The sequence below is a fragment of the Hemiscyllium ocellatum genome, chromosome 6, assembly GCF_020745735.1.
Source record: "Hemiscyllium ocellatum isolate sHemOce1 chromosome 6, sHemOce1.pat.X.cur, whole genome shotgun sequence".
Lineage (NCBI taxonomy): Eukaryota > Metazoa > Chordata > Chondrichthyes > Orectolobiformes > Hemiscylliidae > Hemiscyllium > Hemiscyllium ocellatum.
The window spans coordinates 59235808-59257526 of NC_083406.1; the positions used below are offsets into that span (position 1 = coordinate 59235808).

General features: G+C 38.5%; 1 protein-coding gene across 2 annotated transcripts in view; it reads right to left on the reverse strand.

Moving 5' to 3' along the window:
- Window positions 1–489: 489 nt before the first annotated feature.
- tmem135 (transmembrane protein 135) overlaps window positions 490–21719 on the reverse strand; it is a 556007-nt gene continuing 534777 nt past the window's right edge. For both annotated transcript variants that reach the window (XM_060825966.1, XM_060825965.1), the window contains exons 14-15: window positions 18984–19051; window positions 490–3315 (exon numbers count right to left, since the gene is read on the reverse strand). In XM_060825966.1, the coding sequence (XP_060681949.1) occupies window positions 3186–3315; window positions 18984–19051 (198 nt within the window). In that variant the 3' untranslated portion in view covers window positions 490–3185. The remainder of the gene's footprint in view (window positions 3316–18983; window positions 19052–21719) is intronic.

The following is a 21719-nucleotide window of genomic DNA, read 5'->3' on the forward strand; positions in this document are numbered from 1 at the left end:
GTTGTTACAGGGATCAGCATAAAGTAATGCAATCTAATTATAATTGGGTTTTTTTTGCATTAACTAAACATTTAAAATGAAATGTTACTTGTTTCGCTTTCTGCTACCATTAGCACGAAAGAAATCCTTTGAACACGATTGTTCATTCGTTGCAAAAAATTGTTAAAAATGCAAGTAGGACGAAGACATTTGGAATTTCAGTACCAGGGCATAACTGCCTGTTCCTTCAGATTGATTAGAGCATATCACCTTTATTAATGCTTAGTAACTTGCTCTTCATCAGGATGAATCAAAATCATGGTGATGGCTTCTTTTTAAAATTGCACTTGAGGTAGTTTTTAAATAGCTGGAACTGGGTTACTCATATATATCATGACAAGAAAAGTAAAAGTATGAACAACATGAGATAGCATGCGCCATTGCACAAAATTAGGAATGCCCACATAAACATAGACAAAACGTATTTTATATAGCATACAAAATGTCAATGAACAATTATTTCCAACAGGAGAAAATCATCAGTGCATCTCAGGTCAATAATATTCATCTGTGCCAGCTGCCAATTAGACTGTCACTCATGAAACGATCTTCACAGTCACAACAGCCGATATTAAGTCCGGAAACAACATACACCAGGGGTACAGTCCATCATCTCCTTAGATAGTGGGATCAGAGTCTAAATACTCTTGTTGCAGATTATATTTGCATAAATACTTGTAAGTTTGAAGAAACTATTATTATTGGCTTCGGGTTACTGCCACTAACCAAAAAGAAATATTTGCATTTGTAAAAAGCCTCTGATGATCATTGGACAACCAAAAGAATCACTTGTTGACATGTAGTCATTGTTGCAATGTAGTGCCAGTTTGCATGCAACAATCTTCCATGGTGTCGGTTGATCAGAAAATCTGTTCTTTGTGATGTTGATTGAGAAATAAATATTGTTCGATCCCCAAGCATAACTCCTCTACTTTTCTTCAAAACAGTGCTATGCAACAAATTAAAACAGGCATTATACAAATAATACTAACTTCTATCATTACTATATGTAAAAATATACTTGGCCTCATTGATGTTTTATTAGCATTTTAATTGTTAAAATTAATAGCCATTTATATTACTTTACAAATGTGTTAAGATACAGCCTTAAATTTATCACATGATTTACATATTGAGACTTTTCCCTACAAAATTGAATGCAATTAAATGGTAGAATTTCTAGATTTACTGTGCCATTATTTGCGATGAAGACATTTTATACAGACCACTAGAATCTGTTGACATTGGAAGGGTTCATGCCCTTTGTTTTCCTTTGTGTTTCAAACACAAGTTTTCCAGGAAGAGATTTAAGGCAGTATGGACAAATTGAGTGATGACAAACAAAAATCAGGCTCTTTGCATATTAAGCTATACATAAACAGGGACAAATTTCCCTTTAGCCCTTTGTAACTCAATGTGTGTACACCAAAGCAATAAACTCTTTTTTTAAAAACAAAAGACATGAATTCCTTTTGAAGTTTGACATGTTTTTGAATCAACTTTTCCAATCTAATTTTTACCAGGGAAAAAAAAACAATGCTTCCAAAATGTTGAAATAATTTGAATGCTCAGTTTTAATCAAAAGTGCCAAAGTAACTCATCACAATGTGTGATCAGTCCTCCTTATGAGGTAATTAATCTAATTCTACTGATGATCAATCAGACACTATTTGATGGAATACAAGTCACAGCTTTTGTCACTCACAACCACTTGTGAGTAAATATATTGTTCACATAAGACTTCAAGAAACCATAGTACTTCCCATTCTAATTGCACCCACTACTGAAAATGATGTATGTGGTACAATTAAACAGCTTAGGCATAGTTAGATTTTAAGATTAAAACAGTGACTGTGGCCTCATTAATAATTAGATATACAAGATCTAGGAAATCACTATTTCCAATTACAACATATGTAATATATTAGAGTAGTTCCTGTCAGCATATACAAATCACTTGTTAAGCATCTGTTTTTTATTGCAAGTTCCTAAAACTGCTCCATTTATACCTCAGCTGTAGGTATAATGTCAGTTCTTACAGATCCAGCATACATCCATTTTTTTTTGCTCAAATAAAATAATTTTCACACGATTATGTCCAGAAATTACTTTTTGAAAATTTTGTGGTGGCATAAAACAGATTCAATTGGTGAGTATTTAAATTTATTGCACTTTCAAATATTTGGAATTTCAATTTCTACATGACATCCTTTTTGAACAAATTACTCGGTGACCAGTATTTCATTATTAGAAACAAAATCTCTTCAGCACTTGAAAGGCTCATGAAGCTGAATTGCAACAAAAGCCTCTAGGATCAATTTCACAGTAATATTTCTAATTGAATTGCTTTATTTGTTTTAATTTTGTGACACAATTATTCTTCTGAAATACACCATTGCATTTATAGGCAAAACTATTCTTTATAATTTTTATAATATTCCAGAGTATCAAAAGTTTCCATTCAGTCAGAAGAAAATTAATAAATGCTGCAACAGAAAATGTTACTAAGATTTTCATTAAGATAGCTGTATGGATAGCATTTAATGATAAAGAGGTTACTTCCTTAAAGGAAACTAAAAACACACAGAACAATTCAATGGTAAAAGCAAAGTTTCTTCAGCAGTGCAAGTGGGTGGTTTAAGTTATATAGCTGGATGTAACTTATTTTCCATCAAATTCTGTTTCCTTCATTTGTTTGTCAACCATTGGTTATAAGGAATGAAACCATAACCACTGACGACATGAAAGAGAAAACATATTAAATTTCTCAAACAAATCTTTCAGTACTGCATGCATATAAAACAGGTGAGACCCTACAAAAAAAGGCTGTTGGCATGACATTTGTAGTAACCTGAATGTGTGTATATAACATTTAAAATAACGAGCAAAAGTTGTAACAAAATCTGGATCAATTAACAGAAGCTACTGAAGTTCCAAAAAAAAGTATTTTAAGCATTCACATTTCTTTTAATTATAGAAGAGGGGCTCAATTAGGCAGCCCTCCTCTTAAGGAAAACAGCAAGAATACGATTATTGACCATTTTTATTTTAAAGAAGAACACCAGAATTACTTATTGCTGTTAAACCTGCCAGGAGAACTGAAACACTGCACCAAAATTTTATCCTGGCCAATAAAACAGAGCAAGTCAGGAATGGACATCAAGTTCTGGTGTTACAACAGTGTATCTTGGGTCCAGTCTTGGTATGAATCCTTTGAAGTCTCTAGAGGCTTGTGTGCCAAAAATATCCAATGCTCTTCTGTTCATCAGAGCAAACCTAATTGAAACAAAATTATAAGGGTGAATACTGTTACAAACAAAGATAAAATCACCTACAAATATTCCATTTTCATGATTTGACTTTAATGGACTAGAAAACAGCTTTAAAAAGGAGTAAACAGGCCTTATATACCTGCTGAGATTATCTGACAAGCACATTCAACTCATTTCCAAAACCAACTGCCTTGGTGTTATCATTATAATCAAGAGATGTTAAAACTCAGTAAAGTCTGAAGAAATTGGCATCTCTTGTTTCACTCACATTTGCAAAATAACAGAACATACTGAGAGATAATGTGGAGGTGCCAGTGTTGGACTTGTGTAGACAAAGTTAAAACTCACACAAAACCAGGTTATAGTCCAACAGGTTTAGTTGGAAGCATTAGTTTTCAGGGCACTGCCCCTTCATCAGCTCTTGGAGCAGGATCATAGGCACAGAATTTATAGTAAAAGATCAAAGTGTCATACAACTGATATGATGTATTTAACAAATCTATATTGCTGTTAAGTCCTTAATCACTTAGAATGGGTTGCAGGTTTCAATTCAATAATATGTAAATCCCAGAACTACTTTCAAGTCACATTCTCGAGATAACTTAAGGTTTTATAAAAAAAACTTAGACATCTCAACTGAGGCAATATATTAAAGGTGTTAGGTTAGAGCCTGTCTGTATCCCAACCTTGATTCAGACCTGTTCTTTTTCTAAAGTAGGAATTTTTAAAAAAGTCATATGGACTGACTGCCTACAGATTGTGTGCTATTTGAACAAAATAGAATGTATCTGCAAATACAAATTCACCCCATAGACCTGTGTGTGTGAGCATGCGAGAGAGAGAGAGAGAGAGAGAGAGAGAGAGAGAGAGAGCGCGCATGTGTGTGAGAGGTGGGGGTAAAGTGTGTGTGCGCACAAGTGTGATGGAGTCTATGCCTGTGAGAGGGTAAGGCATGTGAGTGAGAGTATGGGTGTGTGTATGTGTCTGAGAGAGAGAGAGAGAGAGCGAGAGCGTTTGTAAGAAGAGGGCCTGCCTGAGTGTGATCGTGTGTGTGCGCACGTGCGTTTATAGCATTGTGGAGTCAACAGTAGTGTGACATGAATGCAAGATCCTGGTTGAGGCCACCTTCATGGGTGCCGAACTTGGTATCAGCCTCTGCTCAGTGACTCTGCGTTGTTGCATATCCCAAAGTCCACCCCGAAGATCCGAGGCCGAATTTCTTGACCGCTGGGAGGACCGCTGCGATTGTGTTGCAGGTCACATTATCAATGAGCACTTCACCAAGACCTTCCCCACACCTCCACTACTTGCCTTTAAACAACCGCCAAACCTCAAACGAATCATTGTTCGTAGCAAGCTGCCCACCTCTCAGGACAACTCCATACAACCCGTCACGGTAGGCACTGCAAGACATGTCAGTGTGTGGACATAGATACCACCATTACACGTGGGGACACCTCCCATCTTGTACGTGGCAGGTACTCATGTGACTCAGCCAAGGCAGGTACTCATGTGACTCAGCCAACGTTGTCTATCTTATACGGTGGAGGCAAGGATGCCCGGAGGCATGGTACATTGGGGAAACCGAGCAAAGGCTATGACAACGGATGAATGGACACCGCACAACAATCAACAGACAGGAGTGTTTCCTCCCAGTTGGGGAACACTTCAGTGGTCCAGGACATTCAAGCTTGGACCTTTGGGCGACCATCCTCCAAGGCAGACTTCGGGACAGGCAGCAGTGAAAAGTGGCTGAGCAGAGGCTGATAGCTAAGTTCGGTACCTATAGGAAGGGCCTCAATCGGGACCATGGGTTCATGTCACATTACAGGTGACCATCATTGCACTATACACACACACAGACACTCCTATACACATACACGCATCCTCTCAGAGACTTAGACCACTCTACACTCATGCGCACACATACATACTCTAACAGACACTCATAACCCACCACCCCAGACATGCACACGCACTCCTATACTCTCACATGCACCCCCTCACAGACTTAAGACACTCTACACTCACTACACACACATATATACACTCTCTCTCACACTCACAACCCCCAACTCAGACAGACAGACAGACACACACACACAAAGACAAAGACCTACATGCACAAATATATTTTGTGGAGTGAATTTGTACTTGCAGAATTATATTGTACTTTGCTCAAAAACTGCGTGAATTCATGTAAAACTCTGTTATCTCACTTTTTAGATTAGAATCAATCTAACCATCAGGGCATAGACAGAGAACACAGGGGGTAACACCTTCAACATATTATCTAGTTAACACCCATTGTTACAGCTAACCTGAGAATGCAACTTTGAAAAAAAAGGTTTTGTGATTTACGCATGAAAGAAGTAAAACTATCGTGGTACTCGAACGGATCAAGATATTTTTCAACGTACAATTTCAATTACATCACACTGTAAATTTTTGCTATAAATTCTGTGCCTTAGAATTGTGTCCTCCATAATCACTTGATGAAGGAGCGTCGCTCCGAAAGCTAGCGTGCTTCCAATTAAACCTGTTGGACTATAACCTGGTGTTGTTGAATTTTAACTTTGTACACCCCAGTCCTACACCAACATCTCCAAATCATGGCAAGGATACTAGAAAGTCTGTCTGTCTTCCTTTCTCAATTTCCAACTTTAATCACAGACGCCAGCACTGGTATAGATGCAACATGGAAAAAATAACAATTTACTGAGGACTTAAAATCCAGAATCTTTGCCACTACTAAAGAAATACCACAACAGCTAAATGGTTGCACTCAGGTCTTTTCATTCTCTCAACCCAAAGGACTTTATTAGAAACTGCTTTGCCTTTTACTTCCTATCTGTAAAAGACACCCTCAACCATCTTTGTAAAGTATTTCAGTGCATGACTGATATCACATTTTAGTTTATTTCACAGTAGTAGATAATGATATTCAACTTAAGAAAGCTTTAGAATTGGTTTTCCTTTATATTTGGTTTGGTTACCTGAGTCTAAGTGAAGTTTAATTGTTAAAAAAAATAAAAAATACATTTGTTCTGACTGATGAAGGGGTTTTTTAAAAAAAGAGCTGTGACGCCACATTATGTGGTCAAAGAAAATTCTAATACTTGAAGATACACAAGTTACTCATTGCTAATCCACCGAACCCTGTGGATGACATCGTGGTTAGCACTGCTGCCTCATGGCGCCAGAGACCCGGGTTCAATTCCCACCTCAGGCAACTGTCTGTGTGGAGTTTGCATATTCTCCCCATGTCTGCGTGAGTTTCTTCCAGGTGCACCGGTTTCCTCCCACAATCCAAAAGCGTGCAGGTTAGGTGAATTGGCCATGCTAAATTGCCCGCAGTGTTAGGTGATGGGGTAAATGTAGGGGAATGGGTGGGTTGCTCTTCAGAGGGTCGGTGTGGACTTGTTGGGCCGAAGGGCCTGTTTCCACACTGTAAGTAATCTAATCTAACCTAATATTGTTGGCTAGTACCTTTGAACAGTCATGTTTTTTTTTGTTGTTTACTTAGCCCACTTTATCTTGAGATATTTTACACTATAAGTCAAAATCTAATATGATATTCACGTTCAGAAAGATTAGTGGAAAGGAGGGGGTGAAGGTACTAAGATGGGGACAAGGGAAGAGGTGCAACTGAAGGCGAGAAAAGAGATGGAGTGGAAGGGGGAAGAGATGGAATGGAGGAGAAAAGAGATGGTATGGAGGAAGGAGAAAAGAGATGGGAAGTGTGTAGGAGAAGAAAGATCGGGCAGAAGTGGGTAACAAGATTGTTGACTTCAGTGCACAAATTGTGATAAATGGGTATAATTTAATTGGCAGAAAAGCGGTGTAGCAAAAGTGACTAAGACTGCAAAATGAATATTTAAAGATCATTTAGGAATGATAGGCAAAAAATAAAAGGAGGTATTAGGTCATTCTTAATAAGGCATGAGATCACAACATTGGTGAGACACGAACTTAGGATCAAGATGTAGAATCAGTCTCGGCACAGCTTTAAAAAAAGCAGCAAGAGATAGCAACATTAATGGGGAGTTGTTTATAGGCCACCACACAATGATGGTAATGTTGAGTATTGTTACAACTGAGAGGGGAGGAGTGCACTGACTGTGCCTAGTCACATGACTGAAAGGGTCACAATATAAATTTAATTGTTTAGCCAGTACATCATATGAATGCTCTCTCAATATTAGATTTAAAACATCAAGCAGAGTTCTTTAACAAACACAAAATTATTGATTGTAAAACAAAACATATCCAACAAAAATATAGAACTGGTTAACACAGTTTGAAATATGAAGGCATAAATGTTTAACTGTCTAATTCACCAAAGGATATATATGCATGCACACAGCAGGTTAGAAAAAATCATTTCTGTCCGCAAAGATTCTTATTTGGGGAAGATAAAACACATTTTTTGGCCAGTAATGGTTACTTCTTAAAGGAATAAAGGATAAGGTGTGGAATGTTAAGGTGGTTGTTCTGGTAGACTCAGAGAGACCACTAGGCACGTGCAATCGGTTCTGGGTCCTGGTTGTCACAGCTTTCTCAGAGAACATAATATTGAGATGCATTCCAGCCATTGTCCAAGAGAAAATCAGGTTACACAATGGATGCACAACTGAAGTGTTGTGACTAGGCAACGATACGAGCTGGGTAGCCCTTTTTTTTGCAGCAGGCCATGTGCCAGTTGACAGTACACAAACAAGATAATCACAAAACCCAAGATAGGTGATTTCTAAAATTGAGTCCAAACAATTAGCCGATAACGTAATTTTTCAGAAGCATTTTTTAAATGTTCTAACACACTCATCCCATTGACATGTACGTTAAAGAAAGCACGGCACTTGCACTAAATCGATTGTGCACAATTTATCAAAAGTCAAGATCTTAAAAAGATTAAATATTTAAGTTTTATAACATGACAAATCAGTAAATTAGGGTACAGTGTATTACAAAGTACAGTTGTATCGGGTGACTTCAATGTACATATAGACTGAGTAAACCTAATAACACAAATGCTGGAGAGGAGATATCACAGAAACTAGCAGGTAGTGGTCATTCGGCCCTTTGAACTTGTCTGCCATAGCTAACCATCCATCTGAATAACCTGTTCTTACTTTCCATAATTAACAGGGCCCTCAGCCAAATCCAAACCATTCTCCAAACTTTTGCCCTCACCCCTTCCCTTCCTTCCAAGGAGAACAACAATAGAGTCCCCTCATCCTTATTTTGCACCTCAGCAGCCTCCATACCTGAAGGATCATAAGCTGCTATTTTTGCAACCTCCAGCAGGATGCGACCACCTGACATATATTTCCCATCCTTCCCTTGTCAGTATTCCTCAGGGACTGTTTCCTCTGGAACACCCTGATCCACGCCTCCTCCAGCCTCATCACACTCCCACTGGTCCTTGCTGTGTAGTCACAGAAGTTGCAGTCCTTGCCCATTTACTTCTTGCTTTCTTGGTATCCAAGGCCTCAGACATGCCTTCCTGGTGAAGTGGTGATTTACCTGCACTTCATTCAATCTAGTGTACTATCTTTGTGGGCGGCACGGTGGCACGGTGGTTGGCGCTGCTGCCTCACAGCGCCAGAGACCCGGGTTCAATTCCCAACTCGGGCGGCTGGCTGTGTGGAGTTTGCACGTTCTCCCCGCGTCTGCGTGGGTTTCCTCCGGGTGCTCCGGTTTCCTCCCACGGTCCAGGGATGTGCAGGTCAGGTGAATTGGTCATGCTAAAGTTGCCCGTAGTGTTAGGTAAAAGGGGTAAATGTAGGGGAATGGGTGGGTTGTGCTTCGGCGGATCAGTGTGGACTTGTTGGGCCGAAAGGCCTGTTTCCACACTGTAAGTAAGCTAATCTAATCTTTGTTGATACCATATAACCTCTCCCCACCTCAACCATCTCCTTTAATCGCTTCAGCACCAAGCGTTATATCTAACTTCTTCTTCAAATTGTACAATGCTTTGTCCTCAACTGCTTTCTGTGGTAGCAAATTCCACAGGCTTACAACTCTGAGTGAAAAAAGTTCTCTTCATCTCAATCCAAAATTGTTTACCTTACATCTTTAGACTGTGTCCCCTGGTTCTGGATTCCCACACCATCAGGAACAACCCTCGTGCATCTACCCTGTCTCGTCCTGTTAGAATATTAGACGTTTCCATGAGACTCTGAACTCGCACAAATATATTCTGAACCAATTCAATCTCTCCTATTACATCAGGAATCAGTCTGGTAAACCATTGATGCACTCACTTTATAGCAAGACATGCATCCTTAGATAAGGAAATCAAAACTGCATACAATATTCCAGATGTGGGCTCAGAAAGTCCCAATATAATTGCAGCAAGACATCCCTGTTCCTGGACTCAAATCCTCCAGGAAGGTCAACATACCATTCGCCATCCTTACAATCTACTGTATCTACATGCTTACCTTCAGCAACTGGTGAACAAGGACACCCAGATCCCATTGCACATTCCTCTCTCAATTTATTAGCCATTCAGATAATAATCTGCCTTCTTGTTTTTGCTACCAAAGTGAACTACCTCACATTTATACACACGATACTAGTTCCGCCATTAATTTGCCAATTCACTTAGGTCAAAACCACACTGAAAACTGGGGTCCAAGTACTGATCCCTGCAATATCCCAGAGTCATTGCCTGCCTTGTAGAAAATAAATTGTTTATTCCGATTTTGTTTCCTGTATGCCGACCAGTTTTCTATCCAATGTAACACACAACTGAGCCCAAGTGTTTTAAAATAACACACTAATTTCCAATGTGGAACTTTATTTGGACTTTCAGAAAGCTTTCACCAAACTACATCTGCTGGTTCCCCTTCATCAACTCTACCAGTTCCATTCTCAAAGAATTCCAGTAGATTTTTCAAGCATAATTTCCCTTTTTAAATCCATGCTGACTCTACTTGGTCTTGCTACTGATTTCCAAATGCTCAGCTATTACTTCTTTTATAATGGACTCCAGCATTTTCTCTATTCCCACCAGGCTGACTGGTCTGTAATTTCTGGTTTTCTCTCTGCTTCCCTTCTTAAATAGAGGGGTCACATTAACCACTCTCCAATCTTTAGAAATATTCCAGTCCATAGAATCTTGGAAGATGACCACTAATGTATGCATTATTTGTAGGGCCACTTCCTAAGTACTCAAGGATATGGATTATCAGTGCCTGGTGATGTATCAACCTTTAATCTCATCAACATCCCCAACACCATTTCACTAATAATATACATTTCCTTCAATATCTCCCTCTCACTAAATCCTGTGTTCCCCAATATTTCTGGTGCATCTGTTCTGATAATGCCACTTTCTGCAGGAGGGCCTCAGAAATATCCACTGTTTTCCTCAACTGGACCCCTACCCATGTCTGACCCACTTCCTGTACTTTTACTCTCACCTGTTCTGTTCCCCCCTACACACCGATATGGTCTCCCTAGCATCTGCACCCACAGGATCATTTGCCACCATTTTTGCCATCTCTTGTGGGATGCCATCACAAGACACGTTCCTCCCACATCAGCATTTTGCGTGGACTGCTCCCTCTGCAACAGAACAATTTTGCTTCACCACCACTCCCAACATTTCCCACAGCACTTTCCCATGCAACTGTAGAAGGTGCAACACTTGTCTGTTTACCTCCCCCTCAACACTATCCAAGGCTCCAGATATACCTTCCAGATGAAGCATCAATACTTCACTCAATCTAGTCTTTTGTATTTGCTGCTCACAGTGTGGTCTCCTCTATTATAGAGGGATGAAGCACAGCTGTGCAACTGCATTGTGGAATTTATACTTTCTATGCTCAAAAATAACTTTGAGCTTTCAGTTGTCTGCCACTTCAACACACCAGTGTGTTCCTTGACCAACTTTTCGATCTTGCAGCTGCTGCAGTGCTCCAGCAAGGCTAGAAGAAGAGCATTAATTTTCTGCTCGATAACTGCAGTGTTTATGACTCAATATCAAGTTCAACAATTTTAGAACCTGAACATCATCTTCTATGCTCGGTAACCACTCCCACACCCAGGCCCTGTTATAACAATGGCTGCTTTCAACACATCTAACACATTTTCACCTTCTGACAGTCCCCATTATCAGATATTCTTTCAGCACATTCTCACCTTTTGTCTGCCTATCTGTCTTTCTCTGTCCAGGTTCTGCACCTATTTGCTCACCCTCCCTCCCGCCTCATTCCCTCCAATTCATCTGTTTCGGCTCACATATCACCTTTTCCAAGCAATCATAAGTTCTGAAGGGGGATACTGGACTCAAAATTTCAAACTCCACTTTCTATCCTCAGATGCTGCCAGACTTGCTGAGTTTCTCCAGCAATTTCTGGTTTTGTTTCCGATTTTCTGCATCCGTAGTTCTTTGTTTAATTTCTGTTATGTTATTTTCATCAGCCTTTACAAACAGAATCAATGTATGCACATGTGTCTCCACCAATCTTTTTCTCTTCACATACTTAAAGAAAATTTTACATTTGTATGTCCCCATATACACTCCAGGAATTCCTCCTCAACAACATAGTTACTAATTTGATTTGCCCAATCTATATGTGGATTAAAGTCACCCATAATTAAAGATGTTCCTTTATTGTTTGTTCTCTGATCTCCTATTTATGGTCATTCCAAACATCCTACAGTTTGGGGTTTTTTTTCACCCCTTGATATTTCTCAGCTCTACCTATGCATTTGCTACATCATTGGAGCTAATATTCTTTCTCACTGTTGTGTTAATTTCCTCTTTAACCATCAATGCAACTCTATGTCTTTTCCTTTTTTTGTCTGTTATTCTTGAATACTGAATGCCCTTGGATATTCACTTGTCATTCCTCCATCCATGACTCCGTTATACTGACTATGTCATACTTGGTTTCATCTATTTGTGTGATTAGTTCAAGCACTTCATTGTGAATACTCCATGCATTAAGATGCAGAGCCTTCAGTCTTGTCTTTTTAACATCACTTGTCCCATTCCCATTATATTTCATGATGTTTGTGTATGATCATGATCCTTGATTTTTGAGCATATCACTTTTCTATTCCTCTTTCGATCTTTTATTCTTGTTCTTGATTCCCCTTCTTCTCACTTAGATTCTCCTTCACCTGCTTTTTTAGTTTAAAGATTCCTCAACCACTCTAGCAAATATTCCTCCTAGGCAATCAGTCCCAATCCTGCCCAGATGTAACCTGCCCAGTTTGTATTGATCCTACCTTCCCAGAACTGGTTCCAATGCTCTACAAATCCAGCTCCATCTCACACCATTTCTTCAGCCTCACATTCATCTCATATATCAAACCATTTCTGCTGGCTAGCACATGGTATCGGTAGCAATCCTGAAGTCTTACCTTTGAGGTAAGTCCTATGTTTCAACTTGCATCCAAAATTTCTATATTCTACTCTTAGACCTCTTGCCTTCTTCTCATCTATGTCATTTATGCTAACGTTTACCATAAACACTAGCTGTTGACTGAACGTTCCGTAGCTGTTCTGAGATATCCTCAACTCTATGTCATTTATGCTAACGTTTACCACAAACACTAGCTGTTGACTGAACGTTCCGTAGCTGTTCTGAGATATCCTCAACTCTTGCATTAGAGAGCCTACACACCACCTGAGAGTCTCGCTAGCAACCATATTATGCCTGTCTCCTCTCCTTACTGTTTAATTCAATGTCATTATTGCTTTTTACTCCTCTCCTGTGCAGCAGACCCAACTGTCATGCAACATATTTAGCTGTTGTTCTTTTCCCTGAAGAGGCCATTCTCCTTAACAATGTCCAAAGTGGTATATCTGTTTTGCAGAACAGTTATAGAGGAATCTTGCTCTAACTAGTCCTCTTGGTCCGCCTGATGGTCACTCTTTCTCTCTTGCCTATGGAGTTTTAGCCTGCAGTGTGACCACTTCTCTGTATGTGCTATTGCAACATTCTCCATCTCGCACATGCTCTACAGTGTCTCCAGCTGCTGACCTAGCTCTGAAACCCAAGTTCCAGGAGCTGCAACTGGAGGTATTTCCTCACCAGGGCACTGGAAATTTGCCTGGCTTTCAACATAGAGCAGCAAGTGTACACCATAGCTTTGAGCCCTTCTGCCATGACTTACCTCTTTAGATTAAATCTTTTGGAAGATGCCTATTAACAGGTAAAATCAATTATGTAAGAGTTTTTATTCACTGGTCATCATTCCTATAGTACCATAGTGCTTACAAACTGCAAAACAAAAAAAACACATCTTCTCCTCTGCATTGGTTTCTGCCATCTGTGAAGGATAGAAATTAAGGAAAAGAGAAATCCTCAGCTAGTAAAAGAAAAAGATGATCTCATTGAAGATAGCAAAGATAGTTTTCCACAGATTAAAAAAGGACCGCATGAGAAGGGAAGAGATATAAAAATCCTCAAGTATTTTCACTGTAATAAACTGGAACACGAAGTTACAACGTTGATGGTTTACAAAAGGCTCTGGGAAGACAGGTGTTAAATCAGGACAAAGTTTACTCATGTGTACCAGGAGGAGTAGGTAAAGAAATTAAAATTTTAAGAGGTCCAGGAGCAAGCCAATCTTTGATGTGAGAGATGAGGAGGTATGCACTTTGGAAGGAGTATTGCCAGAAAAGGTGGAGTTCATGCTGAGAACAGTATTGTCCATTGTATAATGCAAGGCTGGAGAGACCAGTGGAAAGTAGTGAAGTGGTGGTAGGAGTTATAGAGATATACTCAGTTGCAGAAATACAGTTTATCCTCAATACAGGCAAGAGTGATGCCTACTGTGGTTGAAAAGCCAGTGGAAAATCTGGCAACTGAGATGTTACAGAAAGTATATTCTGGGATTTTTCTTGACTGTGTGGTAACAAGGTTACAAAGCCACAGGTTGAAACAGGAAGAGAAATCAAAGAAAATAGATAAGGAAGTTAAAGTTAAACCAAGGAACTGAAATAAATTAACTTTAATAAAGTAGTAATATTTGAAAAACTTAATGGATCAAAAGTTAATGAATCATTTGGACCTGATGAGTTAAATTTGAGTACTAAAGGAGGTGGCTATAGGGATGGGCGATATATTGGTGGTTACCTTTCAAAATTCTATAGCTTCTAGAAATTTTCCTGAAGACTGAAAAATAAAAAATGTAACCCCACTATTTAAAAGGGGAGCACAAGGGAAATGGAGAACTACATGATAACTCGACACAAGGTAAATTGGGCAGAAGCAACATAGATTTATAAAAGGGAAATCATGTTTGACAAACCTGCTGGAAATTTTTTAAGGATGTTATTTGCAGCATAAATAAATTAAAACCAGTCAATCTGGATTTCAGAAGGCTTTTGGTAAGGTCTCAAATAGGAGATGGAACACAAAATTAAGCATATGGGTTTTGGATAATATACTGGAAAGGACTTAAAATTTGTTAACAAACAACTAGGTCCACAACTATTCACAATCCCGATAAATGACTTGGATGTGGAGATCAATTGCAATTCTCCCAGATTAATCTATGTTTCAAAACTGGGTGGGAATGCAAGTTGTGAGGGGGAGACAAGGAAGCTTCAGGACAATGTGGTCAGGCTAAATGACTGGGCAAGAAAATTGAAGATTGAATGTAATCAGAATAATTGCAAAGTTATTCATTTTGAAAGATGATCACAAAAAGACAATATTTTCTAAATGATGAAACATTGGTAAGTGTTGATTTCCAAAAGGACTTAGGTTCCTTTGTTCATGAATCCTTCAAAGCTGGTACGGAAACTAAACCTGAGAATTGGATATGCTGCCAGTTGGATACTGGCCAAATGGAAATTTAAGGGAATCGCGATGTTGATGACATGTTGTAAAATTAATTTCAGGTTACAGGTTTCTCCTAACCTTGTTTATTCACCCATTTCAAAAGTGCTTCCACTGCTAGAGGTTCAGAATCTTACACTGCTCTATGGCATCCCCAGTGGCCAGGTTATTATTAAATGCAGAGATAGCTACATGAAGGTTCAAATCAAATTGTAACTTCTGTATTTCCTTGACTGCTACCACCGTTTAGCATTACTGCTTAGTGACAACCCATCACAAATAGGTCTCTCAGGTTTGTATGTAAATATAAGAAAAATAAATAAATAAACAGTTGACATAAAGATTTTCATTACATTCTAAACTAGAATATTGAGAAAACTTCTAAATATATATTGATAAATATGAATGGTGAATTCAGAACAATAAATATAATAAATTGCAAAAAGTAAAATCAGGGTCAAGATTTAACCTATCAAGCCTTCTCAGAATGTTGTGTTTCAATAAAATCATCCCTCATTCTTCTAAACTCTCATGAATAAGGGCCTAACTTGATTAGCCATTCTTGATAAGCCAACACCTTCATCCTAGGAACCTGTCTGGTGAATTTCATTCGAACCGTCTCCCATGTCATGATATCCTTTCTTAAATACAGAGGCCAAAATTGTAAACAGTACTCCAGGGCAGACTCACCAATACCCTGTATAGCAGTAACAAGACTTCCTATTTTTAAACTTGAACCCCCTAGCAATAAAGGCCTAAATTATATTATTTTTAAATACCTGTTGTACCTGTATGCTAGCTTTTTGTGTTTCATGCATAACAACATAAAGACACTTCTGTGCAACATTTTTTGGAGTCTCTCGTCATTTAATAGTAGCCTGTCTTTTGATTCTTCCTACCAAAGTGTATGACCTTACACTTTCTTACATTAAGTTTTATCTGCCTGGATTTTGCCCATTCATTCAATCTATTTCATTTTTCAGATTCCTTATGTCCACATCTGAATATGTCCTCTCATCTATTTTTTGTAACATCTGCACATTTGGATATAGTCCACAATACCACTTCTAGAAATCACCTTCTATGTGGCACTTATTAAAACCATCTGTAAATTCAAATACACTACATCTACCAGTTCCTCTTTGTCAACACTGCTTGTTATGTTGATAACTAGAAAATTTGTTAAACGTGATTTCACTTCCACATAATCATGTTGACCCTGTTTGATTGAGTTAAGCTTTTTTAAATGTCCCATTTCTTCGTTAATAATGGACTTTAGCATTTTGTCAACAACAGAAAATATATTTTCATACTATTATGTACATCATCTTATGTTTTACAAACAGGGGCACAGATTACAGAAGCAAGGAAACTATTTTTACAGAATGACTGGCCATGATCTAGAAAGGATTAACTGAAATGATAATGAAAGCAGATTTAATCAATGTTTTGAAAAGGGAACACAATAAGCATATGAAGCAAAGGAAAATTGAAGAATTACAAGGAAAGGACAAGGAAAATGAGACCATCTGTAATGTAATTGTGGAGGGATAGTATGGGCTCAGCAGACCAAATTAGCTCCCTTCTGTGCTATAACTATTTTATGAAATCAAGAGACTAACAGATTGTTGGACTGATACATTCAAGGGAATTAAGCATAAAATTCTTTGAAACATTATCAGTCAATATGTCAAAACACATCGAAGGTAGACATTCTCAGCTGGCCTAACTAGTATTCTAAAGTTTTAAAAGTAAAAATATAAACCTAGACCGTCCTTAATGTAAGGCCAATCTATCATTAGATATGTTGTATCTTCGAAGAAGTTGCATATCGGAAGCTTAAAGAAGAAACACAAAACTAATTTAGAAAAAATATCTTTGTAAATTTTACCATTTTAGTTTGGAAAACCTGCGCTCTATCAGAAATTTTCACACTTTCAAAGGATAAATTAAGGGGAGCCAGAGGCGGCACAGTGGCTCAGTGGTTAGCGCTGCTGCCTCACAGCACCAGGGACCCGAGTTCGATTCCAACCTCGGCCGACTGCGTGGAGTTTGCACATTCTGCCCAGGCCTGTGTGGGTTTCCTCCAGGTGCTCTGGTTTCCTCCCACATTTCAAAGATGTGCAGGTGTTATGGACTAGGCCAGACCACTCCGAACACTCTTGAGCAGGCAACCCAGACCATAATTTTGCAATTTGTTTCAGTAGGTGCACAGTGAGAATTACCCAGAGAAAGCTAGCTAAATTGACTACTAGGTTTTAAAACAGACAGGATTTTATTCACAAAATTACACAATGAAACACAAAGAACAGAATAAAGAACCCCTACAGAACTCAGTCCATTCAAACTAGACTGGATTGTGCTGTTCTGAATATACACAACAGACCCAGGAAGCAAACCCCCTTAAATAGTTAAAAATGGAACAGATGCTTACAGGTTGAAGTTAGAAGGGCAGAAGGAGGGAGGGAGACGGAGAGAGGGAGAGAGAGAGGGAGGGGGAGAGAGAGAGAGAGAAAAAAAAAATGGAACCAGTTTTGTGACACAGATTAGGTGAATTGGCCATGCTAAATTGCCCATGGTGTTCATAGTTAGGTGCATGAGTCAGGGGTAAATGTAGGGTAATGGGTTTGGGTGGGATATTCTTCGGAGGGTCGGTGTAGACTTGTTGGGTCAAAGGGCCTGTTTCCGCACAGGAGGGATTCTAATTCCAATTCTAATATCAAGTGTCTTCGAAACAGAAATCTAAGAGATTCATTTCTTAAAGAGATAGAATGTGAGGTTAGGTTTTCATTATCAAGATAGTCTGTCTCTGAGTGAAGTTAACTTTAATAACATACCACATTGCTGCTGAGTCTGAAATATCCACTGTTTGAACAATATAAAGGCAGCATACAATGAGATCCAGTAACTTGCTTTTAAAAGTGCAGAACTCTTTCCACGGTCCTTGCTCTAAAGCAGACCCAATCCGCTTTTGATCCATAATACAAAATAAAGAAAAATAAAGGGATATCTTACCAGTTCCTGTATAAATAAAGTATAAACCCCCTACTTTAGTATTCAAGTTTTGTATTTGCAATAGTTAACCTTGTATTGGCTTTCCTGATTAGTTGCTGCACCTGGATGCTAACTGTGTAATTCATGCATCCATATCCCTCAGCATCTCAGACTCTGTAACATCCTGCCATTTAGATAATATGCTTCTTTATTATCCTTCCTGCCAAAGTGGATCACTTCACATTTTCCCACAATGCATTCTACTTGCCAGATTTTTGTCCACTCACAACCTACCCAGTTGCTTGGCAGTATTTTTATGTCACCTTCACAACTTATTGTCTGATTTACCTTTGTCTCATCAGTATATTTGTAAATGATACGTACCATCCCTTCATTCAAGTCTTTTATAAATCTGGACAGTTGAGTGCTGTACTGTACCAACCCTGATCGCTATGGTCTTGTGGTACACCACTTGTTACATCTTCCCAACTCAAAAGACCATTTATATCCATCTCTACTTTCTGGTAGCCAGGCGATCTTCTATGCCTGCTATCCTTCACACCATAAGATTTTGTTTCCCACAATAGTTTTTGATGCGGCATGTTATCAAACATCTCGCATTGCAGGATAAGGCCCTGGGAATGCAAAATTGTATCAGTTTGAACTCAGCAAGTACAAAGTTCAAATGGTCTTGCTAAGTTTGGGTTTCCCACCTATAAATTGTGACTATAAACAATTGGATCTGTCGTAGGTGGAGACAGGAGCCTCTATATCCGGTTTAGCATGCCATTTTTAAAAAGGTCCTCAGAGTCTTCCTGACTCCACAGAAATTCAGCTCCAAGTGACTGATGTTAACTGAGGCACTTACCTTCCCTTTGTTAGCCTCAGTAAAAACTTCCAGTAGGAAGGCCGTAAGTTCTGTACTTCCATCACAGCCTAAAAGTGAAGAAGAAAGTTGACCATAATTTTTCAAACAAAATGAAATGTAATTTGGCTGAGTACATAAGAGTAATGTGCAATATTTTATGTTCATTTAAATGCACAGAAAAGGATGTCAAACCTGCATTTTCCTGACAAGTACAACATGTTCTGTTTAAAATTAACTATTTACTTAGTCCCATTTTCTTATAAAAATTAAAGGATGAAATAGATCAGATGATCAATAGCTTTATCAAAGAGATAGAATTTAAAGAATATACAAAACCCCTGTTTTATGTTGCCCATTTAGAGTCAATCTGCTTTAACACTGGACAGTTTTTTAGTATCAGAGAGTACGCTTTAAAGTCATTTAGCATCTGGTTATAGTCCAACAGATTTATTTGGAAGTACCAGCTCTCAGAGCGTTGCTCTTTCATCAGGTAACTAGTGGGGCATGATAACAAGACACAGAATTTATAGCAAACGATCACAGTGTCATGCAATTAAAATGATATATTGAACAAACCTAGATTTCTGTTATGTCTTTCATCTTTTAGCATAGGTTGTAGGTTTTGGTTCATTCATATGTAAATCCCAGAACTTCTTTTAAGTCACATTCTTGAGATCACTTAAGTTCTTGCATAAAAAAAAGGTGATATCTCAGCTCAGACAATGCATTAAAGGTGTCAGGTTAGAGTCTGACTGTATCCCAATCTTGAGTCAGACTGGTTCTATTTTCAAATTAGGAATTTATAAAATGTTAACTGGATTGACTACCTGCAGGTTGTGTGTATTTTTTATAGCAAAAATAGAATGTATCTGCAAATACAATTCTGCAAATGCACATTCACTCCATTGATTTATACGTGTGCATGTGTGTGTATACGTGCATATGAGTGTGTGTGTGAGAGAGAGAGAGAGAGAGAGAGAGAGAGAGAGAGAATATGAGTGTAAGTGCGCATGAGAGTGTGAGTATGTGTTTGTGTGCGTGCATGCTTGGTAGAATGTGTGCATTAGTGTGACGGAGTAGAAGCCTGTGAGGTGGTGTGAGTGAGAAGGGTGTATGTGTGTGTCTCTTAGAGACAGTGTGTAGATGAGAGAGGATCTGCGTGAGTCAATGCAGGCAGTCAATCCAGTTAACATTTTATAAATTCTTACTTTGGAAGTAGAACCACTCTGACTCAAGATTGGGATACAAATAGACTGTAACCTCACACCTTTAATACATTGTCTGAGCTGAGAGGTCGCCTTTTTGTTATCAACTAAGTTATCTTGAGAATGTGATTTAAAACAAGTTCTGGGATTTACATATTAAAGAACCAAAACCTGCAATCCATTCTAAAAGATGAAAGACTTAACAGCAACCTAGGTTTGTTCAATATATTATTTTAATTACATGACACTGTAATCTTTTGCTTTAAATGGTGTCTTATGACCCTGTCCCACTCATTCCCTGACAAAGGAGCAGCCCTCTGAAAGTTAGTACTTCCAAATAAATATGTTGGACTATATCTGGTATTGTGTAATTTTTAACCTTGTCCACCCCAGTTCAACACTGGCACCTCCACATTTAGCATCTATTCAGCTTAGGTTACAAAACCCAATAAGTAGCTAGGAAACAGAGTTTTGAATGGGAGTGAAAACAATGGCTTCAGCCTTTCCAATATTCAATTAGAGGAAATTCAATTAAATAAATGTAAGTATACAATCTATATTATGGGGAAAAAAAAAGGGATAGTAATAAGGCAACCCTATATGCTTCAGGTCATTGGCCCATCTAGCTTATAAACACAAATGTTCTACTGGGTTTCATCTCATGATTCCACGCTAATTGCTCATTAGCCTGTTATTGTCAAGAATTATTCAATCTACATTTGCCATAGTTTCTGATAACAATTACACTGATAACTTCTGGAACGAAAAAAGTTGTGTCAATCTTTTTGGTCTCTAAACTTAATGTTCTATACTTTGTCCTTGTATTTGGTACTGGACAGACTTAACTCCAAAATCTGCATACGCTATTAAGTAATTGCACAAAGTTGACAATGCTCTGTTTCCTGTGTGGATTGTCAACATTTCAAGACTCTAGAAATCAGTAACTTTCCAGCATTCCACACTAGTATTACACACTGCTAATATTAGTACAGTGTTTTAAAAATTGGAGCAATATTCACTCAAATAAATAAGGTGATACTGGATATGGAAACTTGAGGATAGTAATTTAATTATTGCTCTCTCATCATTAAAGCCTGTTGGGGAAAGAGAGGAGAAGCAGTTATCGGGAGAGGAATATCTGACCTCCATCTTTCAGATAAGGTTGCAGAATTTTATAGAAAAAAGTTTAAGGAAACAATTGATAGGGAAAAATCAAAAGTGAGAACTACCTACAAAGTGGGTTACTTTGATGTAAATTACTTAAACCATGTGCTGGATGGTCAAACTAGCTGCACACCAAATATGCCAAGTTGATGCTCCCTTGGACTTGAAGGATGCAAATAGGTAGACGGTGGCAATCACTCGTTAATGATTGTCCACCTTGGAAATTCCAAGTCACTGGACTTGCATCCTGTGCATCCTCACAGGCTGATGAGCCTGATCCTAGAGCTGCATTTTCGACAACACATTAGTACACACCATGGACAAGCGGGATGGGAACAAATAAGTATTTTCATGGGGGCAAGATCAT